Source organism: Cyprinus carpio, chromosome B17 (assembly GCF_018340385.1).
Source record: "Cyprinus carpio isolate SPL01 chromosome B17, ASM1834038v1, whole genome shotgun sequence".
Taxonomy (NCBI): Eukaryota; Metazoa; Chordata; class Actinopteri; order Cypriniformes; family Cyprinidae; genus Cyprinus; species Cyprinus carpio.
In genome coordinates this window covers 28,453,428-28,467,247 of record NC_056613.1, presented here as the reverse complement: position 1 = coordinate 28,467,247, position 13,820 = coordinate 28,453,428, and the positions used below count along the sequence as shown (strand labels likewise).

Genomic DNA, 13,820 nt, shown 5'->3' with positions numbered 1-13,820 from the left:
GTGTAACTGTTTGAGTTCTGTTACTGTCATGGATCAGATGAAGACAATGCTGGTATTCAGCCTGTTTATCTCGTTTCAGAGATTTAGGCAAACTGGTTTCATGAATTTGCATGTTACATGTTTATTAATAGGTCATGGAGCATTTATGACATTTGGAAATCTTCATGAATGTCAGAAATGCTGTGATGTGTAAATGATCAAGAAATGAGGCGTTTTCACATATTTTGTAGTCACAGCACAAACACACACATGAGATGGAGTGTCTGTGTGTGTGTGCGTTAGTGTCTGTGTGAGTGCATATGTGTCTGTGAGTGTGTGTGTGTGTGTGTGTGTGTGAGAGTGTTTGTGTGTGTGTGTGTGTGTGTGTGTTTGTGTGTGTGTGAGTGAGTGTTTGTGTGTGTGAGAGTGTTTGTGTGTGTGTGAGAGAGAGAGTGTTTGTGTGTGTGACAGTGTTTGTGTGTGTGTGTGTGTGAGAGAGTGTTTTTGTGTGAGAGAGTGTTTGTGTGTGTGTGAGAGTGAGTGTTTGTGTGTGTGTGTGAGTGTGTGCGTACATGTGTGAGTGTGGTGTGTGTGTGTGTGTGTGTGTGTGTGTCTGTGCATGTGTGTGTGTGATGTTCAGAGCCTTCAGCTGATGCCTTTTATGGACATACTCCGCTCTGTTTAGCTTCACTTACACTCATTACAGCAGGATTGATGAAGTGGCAAGACATCTTTCAGCACTGTTACATTTCTATTAAAACACATGTAAGGGTTGACATCTAAAACTGAACGTGTAATAAACAGGCCTGAAACACTGACGGTACATTTTAAAAACCCATGAAAGGGTTTGACATTTTCTGTTTTGAGCTGCATTTATAGTATAATGTATTTACAGTACAGCCATGAACCATGAATCTGTGCAGTGCAGGATGAATCATCACTTCTTTTATCTATTTTATAATGAGAAACACTACATGTGAAATACACAAGCGGTCAAACATTTGGAATAATTAAGATGCTTTTTTCTCTTCTCATCAAGACTGAATTTATATAATACATTTTATTTTTCAGGGTTCTTTAACAGAATGTTCAAAACAACAGCATTAATCTGAAATCTGTTGTAATACAGAAATGTTTTTACTCTCATTTTTGTGCAATTTAATGTATCCTTGATGAAGAAAGGTAATTTCTTAATGAATAAAACAAACAAACAAAAAAAAAACTTTTCAATTATAGTATCACAGTTTCCACAAAAAAAAAAACAGCACAACTGTTTTCAACATTGATAATAATCAGAAATGTTTCTTGAGCAGCAGATCATCATATTAGAATGATTTCTGAAGATCATGTGACACTGAAGACTGGAGTAATGATGCTGAAAATACAGCTGCACATCACAGAAATACATTACAGATATTGACACAGAAAACAGTTGTTTTAAACTGTAATTATATTTCAGTGTTTTTACTGTATTTTTCATCAAGTGAATGCAGCCTTGGTGAGAAGAAGAGACTTCTTTTAGAAACATTAAAACATCTTAATTATTATTCCAAACTTTGAACAGTAGTGTGTGTGTGTGTATCTATCAGCTAACATACAGTATTCAACAGAAGAAAGTACAGTCTTGGGCAGTGATGCTAAAATATCAGATGAATAAACATATCACCTCTCACTCACTGCAGGATTTCTAGGCCCCAAAGCAGAAACAGAACACACCGGTGAACAGCCTCACTCGCGCTTTTGCACAAAACTGCACGTATGAACTGAAACAGGAACAGAAGCCTGATGAGTTCTGACACAGGCGTGCCGCTGCGAGATGCACATGCCGCATGACGTTTACGCTCAAACGGCTTCCTTGTACACAGAAATGCCTTCTGTTTGCACTGAAAAGTTCATGCATATCCACATATGAAATCACCTGCATTTATATACACAAAGCATGCATCTTTCTTATCAGAATTGTATTAGTTTGTGAATTTTATTTTGAATGTTTGCACAAGTGTTTTCTGGATGTGTCTGCATGCGCGACTGTTAATAGGTGTTCATGCATGGATCAAGTTTATATATGTGTCCTAGAGCACAAAAGCAGTCATAAGTCGCTGGGGTATATTTATAGCAACAGCCAAAAATACATTGTATGGGTCAAAGTTATTGATTTTTCTTTTATGCCAAAAATCATTAGGATATTAAGTTAAGATCATGTTCCATGAAGATATTTTGTACATTTCCTACCGTAAATATATAAAAACTTAATTTTTGATTAGTAATATGCAACTTCATTTGAACAACTTTAAAGATGATTTTCTCAATATTTAGATTTTTTTGCTCCCTCAGATTCCAGATTTTCAAATAGTTGTATCTCAGACAAATATTGTCCTCCTAACAAACCACACATCAATGGAGAGATTATTTATTCAGCTTCAGATGATGTATAAATCTCAATTTCGAAAAATGGACCCTTATGACTGGTTTTGTGCTCCAGGGTCACATATGTGTATGTGAATATGTATAGGTGTGTGTGTCTGCATGCAGCATTGTACACACAGGTAATATATATACACAAGTTATTCACAAGTGTATATGCATTCATTGCTAACATAATATGTATTGGTATGGATTTCATATTAGCGTGCACATGTATTTCATATATGTATTTTGAACATCCAATAGTATACATGCAGATGTGAGTAATTTATAGGTGTAAATGCACGTGTTTTATGTATGTATTGACAAGCGCAGTTTGATTTAAATCCTACGTGGCACCTCATACATATGGCAACGGTTTCCTAATACCCACAAAAGTTCTGTTTTGAATTATATAATTAAAGTTATTTCATGTCATTTTTAATTATTTCATGGTTAGAATGTAATGCATACCATAGAGCAGGTGTGCCCAACCCTGTTCCTGGAGATCTACCTTCATGCAGAGCTCAGCTCAACCCTCATCAAACGCACTTGAAACCAACTAATTAGGATCTTCAGCAGCACTTGATGATTACAGACAGGTGTGTTTGATCAGGGAGGGTTAAAAAAAAATGATATAGCAGCCTGTAGACTCGGCAGCGCCGCGCTGTGTACACGACAAGAAACTACAACAAACTCTTCCGCTCAGTTACTATGACAACAGCGGGCGTCCTCAGCGCCTCAGACTTGAGTTGTGCTTCCCGCGTTTTCCGAGCAACCGGAAGCGCGATAAACAGTTTAGCCCGGATTATACAGCGGCACGCATGGATTCCTCTCTACCTGCGCTTCTGAAGCTGAGAATTTTGTTCCTCTGACCATCAACGGTGCGACTGTGGAGAGAGTGAGCAGCACCAAGTTCCTGGGTGTGCACATCACAGAGGACCTCTCCTGGACCGACAACACTGCAGCACTGGGCAAAGAAATCACAAACAGCGTCTCTACTTCCTCCGCAAACTGAGGAGAGCCAGAGAGCCCCACCCCCCCATCATGTACACCTTCTACAGAGGCACCATCGAGAGCATTCTGACCAGCTGCATCACTGTGTGGTATGGCGCCTGCAACGCGTCCTGCCGGAAGACTCTGCAACGCATAGTGAGAGCAGCTGAGAAGATCATTGGTGTCTCTCTCCCCTCCCTCCAGGACATTTATGGAACCCGTCTCACTCACAAAGCCTTCTGCATTGCAGGCGATCCCACTCACCCGTCAACACAGCTTCTTCAGTCTGCTGCCATCAGGGAAGAGACTGCGGAGTCTCCAGGCCAGGACCAGCAGACTGAAGGACAGCTTCATCCATCAGGAAGCTGAACTCGCTCCCGAACTTGCCCCCCCGTCCCTCTTCTGCCTCAGGCACCACTGAACTATGAACCACCCCCCCCCCCCAGGTCCCACATCCCCAGGTCCTTCCACCCCCCCCTCCCTCTAACATACGATGACATGCACCAGTCACTTTGTGCAGCAGTGGTCTGCTCACTACCTCATTCACTCATTCACCATGGAACTGACATCATTCTACCACCTCATCAGTCAGTTTAATAATATAACTGCTCTTGAGCCCTTTGTCACTTTGTCACTTTTAATCAGACTGAATAAGCTATTTTTTTTTATGCACTAAAAATATTTTTATCTGCACTGTTTGTTCACTGGTTTGCACTCTATCTGCCATGTGCCTTGCGCTGCTTTTATTTAACCTTATTTTTATTTTATTTTTTTTCTATTATGTCTTTTTTTACATTCCCTTATTGTATAGTTTTATCTTATATTTTATATTTGATCTAGACTTTTTAGGCTCTACTGTTCGTGTTATCTGTATGCACCGGGGGTCTGAGAGTAACGCAATTTCGATTCTCTGTATGTATGTACTGTACATGTGGAAGAATTGACAATAAAGCAGACTTGACTTGACTTGACTTGACCTGAGAGTCGAAAACAGTAAAAGAAACGTGTTTGTGACGCAGATCGATGAGCACAGGTACAGCTGTTCACAAACAGTTTAAAAGCTCCTGCTCTCACTGATGCTTGTACTTCTCTGCTGTTTTTGTCTATTCAAGTTCAAGTAACAGTTATATTTGTATAGCGCTGTTTACGATACAAATCATTACAAAGCAACTTCACAGAAAATTTTCTACAGTATTCAGTAGTAGTTTATCAGTGATGACTGTCAGTTTATGTGCATATGGCAGAAATGTATGGAAAATTTAAATCTATTAAATACGTAATCAAACAGACGATGAACACTATTAACAGCAATTATGCAATCAAACTTATAGCAGAATGTGGTAGTTCTGTATGTTGTCTCTGGGTTAGCATCATCTGAGGTCCTCTGAGGGATTGGCATCATCTCTTCTCAGGTGTTCTGGATCCAGACTGGAGCTTGTGTAAATCCTAGTTACCACGGGAATTTTATGAATGATTATTTTAGGTTGAAGTGTGTGTAAGGATTTGGAAACAAGCAGAGTACATCTGTTTTTAAAGCATGCAGTGCCATCTGCTGTTCACAACTAAGCTCAGAATCAACTCAAGAAAGAATTGCCATGCATTCGGAAAATCTCAGAATCGATGCTGAATCATTTCTCGTTTCGCGATGCATGGATTTATTTTCCCAGGCCTAATAGAAACTCACCCTGAAAGAAAATGGTGTTGAGGAGAATCATCTGCGTCAGCGGCTTGATGCTCGGCACCATTTAGTTTCAACTTTTCCACCTGTCTTTCTGCTCAAATACTCGTTGATGGTGGGTGCTCTTGCCGAGTTCTGTCTTGTTGAAATCCACATTGTTCACATCAGCACCGAAGAACGTCTTGATCTGATCACTGAAGGCTCTCTTTGCGTTGAAGTGCTCGTCTACGAAGAGTGCCGTGCCCTGCTCCATGTGCAGTTTTATGTTCTGCGTGATGTTCTTCTGCAGCTGCTCAAAGAGCTGTGGGATGAGCGTGGCATCTCCAGTCCCGTCCAGAGAGTCCAGATTCAGTCCCTTCTCGATCTGACTGTGTGTCGAGCCCTTGGCGGCCAGTAAGAGCATGGCGAAAGACATGGAAACACTCAGTGGCGAGAAGATTAAGTTTTTGTCATGATAGCTTGATATCTTGCAATAGAGGTTCATGGCAAAGTCAATATTTTTGAAGGCCAGATCCATGACATCGGGAGTTTTGGGCTCTTGACTTTTAAGGATGCACAGAAAACCAGAGGAATAAACGAGGGTGAACAGCACCCTTAACTACATTTTATAATCATTTTTCAAAAACCTTTTGACCTGTTGATACAAAAAAAAAAAAAAAAAACAGCTTATATTGAGTTTCAATTATTCTAGAGAAATGTTGCTTCATATTAAGACACAAAAGGACCTGCAATTCATCATTCTTCCCTCTGTTCTTTACTAAAGGATTTCCATAAGTACTAAAAGCAGTAAACATGGTGGCAAAACACTGAACTATAAAATGAGCCCTAACATCTGAAAATGTAAACCATAAATACAAGCATAAAGTAACATTCATACTCACTGACAGGCTGCAGAGGAAGATCTTTTCCCATCTGTTGTGTTCTGACTATTTGCAGAGACAAAGTTCAGTGTCTATTAGAGATTATCTATTAACAATGTAGCAAATTAGCTCAAAGTGAGATGAACATAATTAATCATAACGGTTATTAATTATATTCATCTTCAGGAATTACTTTTTTGTAGCATTATAGCATTAATAGTACAATAAAATGATTTGTTTATCCGCAGGACGGAGTGTTAAAAGTATATTGACTCTAATTATTTCTCTGGCCACAAAAAAATAATCTTACTACTAACACATTGCACTCAGAGCATGTAACAAAACCGGAGCGTTAAAGTGACCTCGTCTTGTGAGCAGCAAACACAGACAACCAAGTGTGAATACATATGGATGTTTATTAAACTACACTACAGGGGAACATGCAACATCTGACTGGACACAAACATACATACATTAAACACAGATGCCAACACAAGGAGAGAGGGAGAGAGATCGAGAGAGATCGAGAGAGCGCACTGTAGAGAAAGGTAACGCTCACGCACAAGAGAGTAGAGAGTAATAGTAGCATTTACTCATCAACTAATCACAACCTGTTAAGAACCATCAAAGAATCACATCACCTTAATTAAAAGGAGTCAAAGCATAGAAGCACATCTAAATAGTTAACAAGCAGTTACTTGCATTGGTTCTGTAGGTGCTGAGTAAAGTGTCCTGGTGCATGTATAATGCGTAGATTCCTGATGAAAAGCTTTGTCGTTTCATCCATGGGTTGACTGCTCCGATCCATAAAAAATGACTCCACCAAAAATCTGTTTGGATTCTCATTCTGACGGTACCCATTCACTGCAGAGCATCCATTGCTGAGCATTTTCAGCAAATTAGTTCATTTTTTTGGTGAACTATTCCTTTAATAATGATTGTACGAAACTTGCTGTAATTTCATTCAGACTTTAACAGATGTTCATATCTACAGGTCATCAACTTAATAGAATAGTTCAGCCAAAAATGATTATGTTATCATTTACTCTCCCTAAAAGAATGTTTGAATTTGTACATTGTGTACTCTTTTTTTTTTTTTTTTTATTTTTTTTTTATATTGTTATTTCCTATTTACTTACCCTATGTTTATTGTTTTTATTATCAGTCTTGTCTTGTCACTGTCATTCTGTTGCACTAAAGCAAATTCCTCGTATGTGTAAACATACCTGGCAATAAACCTCTTTCTGATTCTGATTCTTTCAATTGGCAATGATTTTAATGTGGTTATGTTTCACATTTTTGACTGGTTTCTGGGAGTATAATTTTGACAGTACATCTCTTCATCATTTTTACTTGTACACTGCTGCAGCTGTATGATGGCATTCAGACTTGATTTTCTTCTTTCCATCGAGAATGAAACTCCAGCGCTAAATGCTGAAGGAACATCTGACATCTTCAAGAGACTCAAGGAATCAAAATATTCCAGAGAGAAGAAACAAACAATATCCACTCAGGGGAAAAAGAAACATTTTTATTTAGGAAAGAATAAGTGTATATAGGAGTGCAAGAATAACCAATCACTTAAAAACTATTGCTGAATGTGAAACGAGTTCAGAAACGCTGCTGTGCCACCAAACGTATGAAATCATAGAAAAGAATGTGAAAACCATCCAAAAGAGCTGCTGCCTGCCAACAAATTAGGGACGACGGATGAACGACTGAAACAAATGAAGGTCTGAATCCGAACGATGACTGAACTCCACAAGAGCATCTGCCCTCACTGTGCTGTCTACCTAGGGTGCATCACCCGCTGCTCACCGGTGACCAGCAGAAGTTCTTCACTACAGTCCACAGAGTAGAAGAGCAGAGAGATCCAGTAACCCCAGTAAAGCCCTAATGGTCCCAGAATGCAGGAGTGATCCCAGCGCTGACAGCTCCCTCCTCACGGTGCTGTCTCGCTCCTGTGTACGTCTGAGCCGCGGTCTGAGGAAGAGGAATGAACTGGGGAAACACTTTTCTTTCACCTCGTTCAACTCAAAGAGGAGAAGCGAAGCTAAACGAATGTCCCTTTATTACACAGCAGGACCCAGGGCAGTTCTGAGAGGAGATGTGAGTCCCATCATTCCCAAAGAGAGGTCGGGTCGAGGGCGTTCAGGGCGTCTGTCACCGGCGCTGATGGACCGTCACTGGTTGGGTTTGGTCCCGCTGTCCTTCTCTCCACCTGCAAAACAACAACATCTGCTGAGCAGCACAGATCCCAGACAGATTCATAAAGCAGATGTCTGTATTCAGGAGGATGATGACAGACAGAATCTCTTACCAGCAGAGCTGCTGTGGTGAGCGGCGGACTGAGCTTGCTGCCTGTGAGGAGATCAGACCGTCATCAATACCCAGCGCTAGAGCATTAAGTTACAAATGCAGTGTTAAAAAAATATGAAGTCAATATCATGTTTTGTGCGTTAGTATGAGAATGTGAGATAAAAATGCAGATGAGTCCTTCAGCATTTAGTTGCAGTGAAAGGTTTCCTATCATATTTCAAAATGTTTCACTCAATTTCACATATTTTGATATGGCATTATAGTTTGGGAAAAGTTCAACTAGTAAATGTGTACAACTTTATATACAACTGATATAAATAAAAATAAATGACTCATCAGAATGAGATCCTCCGCTGGATTAAGCCGCATCGCATTCTTCTTCTGAGGTAAATTCAAGGCTTATTCCTCACAGCGCGTCTTGTGCCAAAAACATAAAGCAGCCTAGATGAACTTGTTGAATCTTAACGCTTTGTTTACAGAGGTGATGTGGGCGTTTACATGTTGGCGCGTCTCAAACCTGGCTTGGCGTGGATGATTATCTTACAGAGCAAGATGCACGTGGGTGTGACCAGATTATAGGACAGCTCAGATGGGAAAGACTGTAACTCACGTTGGTTTAAATGAATTAATTTATTAGAGAATATTTGTTTTCAACATTACTTCATTTTAAAATAAATAAAGCTTTCTTTAGATATATTTCTCATGTCTGTGTGTCAAGTATTCGCTGAGTTTTGGTTCATTTTAATGACACATGTAGGTTGCCAGATTGACGACACAAACAGGAACGAGCACACTTGACAATGAATGGAATGAAATATGCTGTTTTTTCCGCAAACTGGCAACCCGGGGTGCTGAAATACAATTGGGTAAACTGGCAGTGGACGGGTTTCACAAAACAAACACCGACATTCCAGGCCGGAACGCACATTTTCAAAGGAGAATAACTGACAGTAGCATTGTTTTTCCGATAAACAAGTATGTTAACTTAGCATGTTTCTTAAATACCTGCAAACATATTATTGTATTTTTATGCTTAAGTAGAGTCAAAATCTTACATACAGCACCTTTAATTTTTCAGTCAATATTAAATTACTGAAAGAACTATGAGTTTTAATTTGTAGTGTATTTTTTAAATGAAAGTGAATGTCATTACATTTGCCAAGTATGGTAACCCGTACTCAGAATTGGTGCTCTGCATTTAACCCATCCAAGTGCACACACACAGCAGTGAGAAGTGAACACACACCCGGAGCAGTGGGCAGCTATATATCCATATATATCGAACCTGCGACCTTCTGGTTACAAGTCCAATTCTCTAACCAATAAGCTGTGGCCTATTTTAGATTTAAAAAGTAAACTTGAAAGTAAAGTAATTAGTAATCTCATTACTTTTTAAATGCAATAATCAGTAATGCAATCAAATGACACGTTTAAAGAATGAATTAGTAATTTGCAGTTTATTACTTAGCGCTCACCTGTCGAAGTAAGCCTGTCTCCTCCTGCGCAACTCCTCCGCTGTCATCGCCTCCTTCTCACCATCCCGATTCGTGAGACGAGCCGGCCGTCACAGCGGTGCTGGGGCTTCTGGTATCGCTGCCACCTACATCCAGTAAAGAGCGAAAGAACAGCAGATCAGAAAATGGCTCTGTTCTGACCTGAAGCACGAGAGAGGACTGTGATCTTTAGATCTGCACTGTTTCCAGTGGCATTACTAGGCCTGGGACGGTATTGAATTTTTCTTACCGCGGTTGAAAAGCAATAAATTCCCGCGGTATTGCGGTAAACCGCAACCCCCCCCACCCCCCCCCCCCCACCCCACCACCATGATCGATGGACTTTCACTTTCGCACGGGAGGCAAACAAATATAAGGAACAGGTTTATTTCACTTTTTTTTTTTTTTACATTTAGAACATGAACATTTAGAACAGAAATGTAATGATGTCTGAAATAAAAATTCTGCAAAACGAAATAATAGGCGAGGTTACCCTAGCCTTCATATTTTTTGGAGGCGATATAAGATCTGATCGCAATTCACAACAGAGATCTGAAGATAGAGCATCATAAAGACAAACAAACACATTTTTATTTATCGTATTGATCAGTAATAGATATTAATTTGCATGTTTATTTTCCATATTTTTACCTTCAGATTAGGCTACAGTCGTCGTCATCAAACAATCACTTAAAACTATAATGACTTTTGCGCACACAGAGGCTAAGCAATTTGAGCATAAGGAACACGTTTATTTAACATTTATTATTTCACATTTAGAATAAGAACATTTAGAACAGAAATTATGTCTGAAAAAAAAGTGCTGGCAAAACGAAAGGCGCTATGGTTTACATCCCAGCCTTCATATTTTTTGCTAGAAAAACTAGCATGTTCAGTTTAAGGGAGGCCCTGAAAGACGTAACGACGTTACCTGCAGCACTGAACACACGTTCTGAGGGAATGCTTGTAGCGCAAATGGTCATATATTTTCGGGCTACTTTGGAAAGCAGAGGGAATCGGACACTATTGTCCCGCCACCAGACAAGAGGGTCTGCGTGGGAATCCAGGGCTTCCTCCTGCAAATACCTTCTGATCTCTGTGTCTACACGAATTCTCTTGGGGGTCGGAGTAGATGTTTTGTCTTTTTTTTCCCCAAGTAAGTCAGCCAGATTCGGTTTTTTTTATTACTTATATAATATATAAATTATATTTAATATGATTTATATTTTATATTACATATTTGTACATGTTTAGCTATATTAATATTTATATAGATATTACGTGTGCGCTTTTTTTTCTCAGTGGTTAATGAAGGCTATTTAACGAAGGCATATAGAGTAATATAAATATGTAGACATATAGGCTAAATTAATATAAATATTTAAAAATCTTAATATATATAAATATTATTTATATTATATATTTTTACATATTTATATTTATTTAGCCTATATCTCGTGTGGTTCAAGGCTATAATTTAACGAATGCTATTTAATTTAACAAAGTGTCGCTGCTCACAATATTGTGGTTGTTTTTTACTTATAAATAAGATAAATATAAATAATATTTATAAATAAGATAAATATAAATAATATTTATAAGTTAAAAAAAAAACAATGACGGTATTGTGAGCAGCGACACTTTTTCCGCCTGTATTTTATGCTTTAGTAAAATGAAATGAAATTCAATATATAGGCTACAAGACAGTACACAGGTACTCTAGGCCTAATAGTCAATACAAATGGAATGCTATTAGCCTATTAGAGGTGCATAGATACATTTTTTAATCTAGATTAATCTCACTGTAATCTTGGAATTAATCTAGATTAAAATGGCTCATTTGACTTCTACCGAAGGCATTCAGATGTGCAGGCCAATGTTTTTTTTTTTTTTTTTGTGCGGTGATGACGGTTACAGGTTTAGACCCGCGGTAGGCGTCACGTGACCGCGGTATTGCGGTAATGCGGTAACCGTCCCAGGCCTAGGCATGACCGAAGTAAGTGTTTTTTTAACTGTTTTTCACCTGAGATTCAGAGCCAAATTACAGGGGGGTAAAAATGACTTTAGCAATCTTTGTTGCATTTTGTGGCAATGATGACCTTTCAAAAATGTGAAAAGAGCACTTTTCAAGTGTTTTTTTTTTTTTTTTAAGTTTGCAGGCCTGTAACTCAAAAAGTATTAAAGATATCTTAATGCCTGTTTAGTTTTATATATTGGTTCTTAACAAACTTCCCTTTTGGCATCTTCGTTTTTAAGGCTCTATATGGTTCGGTTACAGAGATATTGGAATTTCAATATGGCCCCAGGAATAATTTGTTAAATTGTACACCTTTTCAGAGGTCAAAAATAGGGCTGCACGATGTGTTGTTTAAGCATCGATATCGCGATGTACGAATCCACGATAGTCACATCGCAGGATGTGCGATGTAGGCTGTCGTAGTTGATCCGTTATTCATTAACCGTACGGGGCAGCTGCTCCCCGCCCTTGACGAATGTGATTCGCGGATTAATTGCAGCTTAACCATCATAGGGTGAAAGTTTATAATTTGCATGTGTTTCTAAGTCCTGTCAGTTTAACGGCGCATATAAGAATGAGCAGAGAGCTCACCTTCACCGTCTTCAAACAACACGAGCGTCTTGCTCTCTCTCCCTCGCGCATATTAATCAAAATCAATTGACACGATGGTGTCGAGAAAAAAAATTAAAAAAAAAAAACCAACCAATCCAGTGATAAAATGTTTTCTGTGTTGTCAAATCTTGTGCGATATCCTAAACTGCCGAGATAATTTCACGACGCGTGCCGTACACATCTGATTCGCGAATTAATGATTCCTTTGAACCGATTCAATTTAATGAATGGTTTAAACACCTGACCTGTCCAACACTGAACTCACGAGACGTCTGAATTAGTGTATAAAGAAAATCTGTAACACTTTACAATAATGTTCTATTTATTAAGCTATTTAACTACATTATTTAACATTTACTATTACTAAACTGCACTTCTACCAACATTGTTAATTTCAACATTTAGGCTATAGCCTTCATTGTTTAAACAAAAAGTTGTACAGTATTTGTTAACATAGTTAATGCACTGTTAAGTAACATTAACAAACAATGAACAGCTGTGTTTTTATAAACTAAGATTAATAAATATAGTAACAAAAGTATTGCTCGTGGTAAGTTCATGTTAGTTAATATGTTAACAATTCAAACCATATCCTAAAGTTACAAACAAATAATTTACTCTAATTTAAATAATACTCTGATGTTTAAATAATTTAAAATGAGAATGTAAGTGTGCTCACCCCATTTTTGTTTGTAAGAAAAAATTAGATTAAATTTCATATCGCAATATATATCGCAGAAAAACAAAATATTGCAACTATAGTGAATAAGGTGCACGTTCACCCCCACAAAAAAACCAATTGCGGGTCACTTTGCAATAATATATATTTTTTTCTTTTAAAGAGTAATGTCTGAAGAACAAGTAATGTTGAAACCAGAGATGTATCTCATTTCCTTCTGTCAAAATTGTATAGGACATACCAAGCAACCAAGATTGATGGTCAAAGAGATGCACAGCATGACCATCACATGTAAATCCATGATAAAAATCATGAGCTAAAGACTTCTTCAGATTGACTTCCCCCACCTAGAAGACATTTGAACATGTCCTCACATTCACAGAACGCCACAGACACTGCCTTTAAATGTTTATATACACCAAAATTATGCTAAAAGGACTTATAGGCAACTACCACTTCTATACATATCTCCATATCATGTATGTAACCCACAAATTTGACTACCATGTCCTTATCTGCTTTCTGGGATGGTTCTCAAATGGTTCAGGTCATACTTAGAAGGGAGAGGTTATTATGTGAGTATAGGAGAGCACCAGTCTAAGTGGACGTCCATGACATGCGGAGTCCCACAAGGCTCAATTCTTACACTGCTCTTGTTTAGCCTGTATATGTTCCCACTCAGTCAAATAATGAGAAATAACCAAATGGCCTATCACGCTGATGATACCCAGATTTACCTAGTCTTATCGCCAAATGACTACAGCCCCACTGACTCCCTCTGCCA

The 13,820-nt window shown here is 38.5% G+C and overlaps 2 protein-coding genes across 2 annotated transcripts in view; both read right to left on the bottom strand.

Annotated features, from left to right (window-relative positions):
* Positions 1-4,849: 4,849 nt before the first annotated feature.
* On the bottom strand, positions 4,850-5,850 carry LOC122140143 (protein Z-dependent protease inhibitor-like). Its single transcript, XM_042742070.1, has 2 exons — positions 5,782-5,850; positions 4,850-5,654 (listed from the first exon to the last, which is right to left on the bottom strand). Exons 1-2 carry the CDS (start codon positions 5,848-5,850, stop codon positions 5,130-5,132), a joined length of 594 nt encoding a protein of 197 aa, XP_042598004.1. The 3' UTR covers positions 4,850-5,129.
* A 1,576-nt stretch (positions 5,851-7,426) lies between these two features.
* The window catches only part of LOC109054691 (ataxin-3-like), a 40,375-nt gene continuing 33,981 nt past the window's right edge, over positions 7,427-13,820 (bottom strand). Inside the window, 3 exon segments of the mRNA XM_042742998.1 lie at positions 7,427-8,137; positions 8,237-8,277; positions 9,711-9,835. Coding sequence (XP_042598932.1) covers positions 9,768-9,835 — 68 coding nt within the window. The 3' untranslated portion in view covers positions 7,427-8,137; positions 8,237-8,277; positions 9,711-9,767.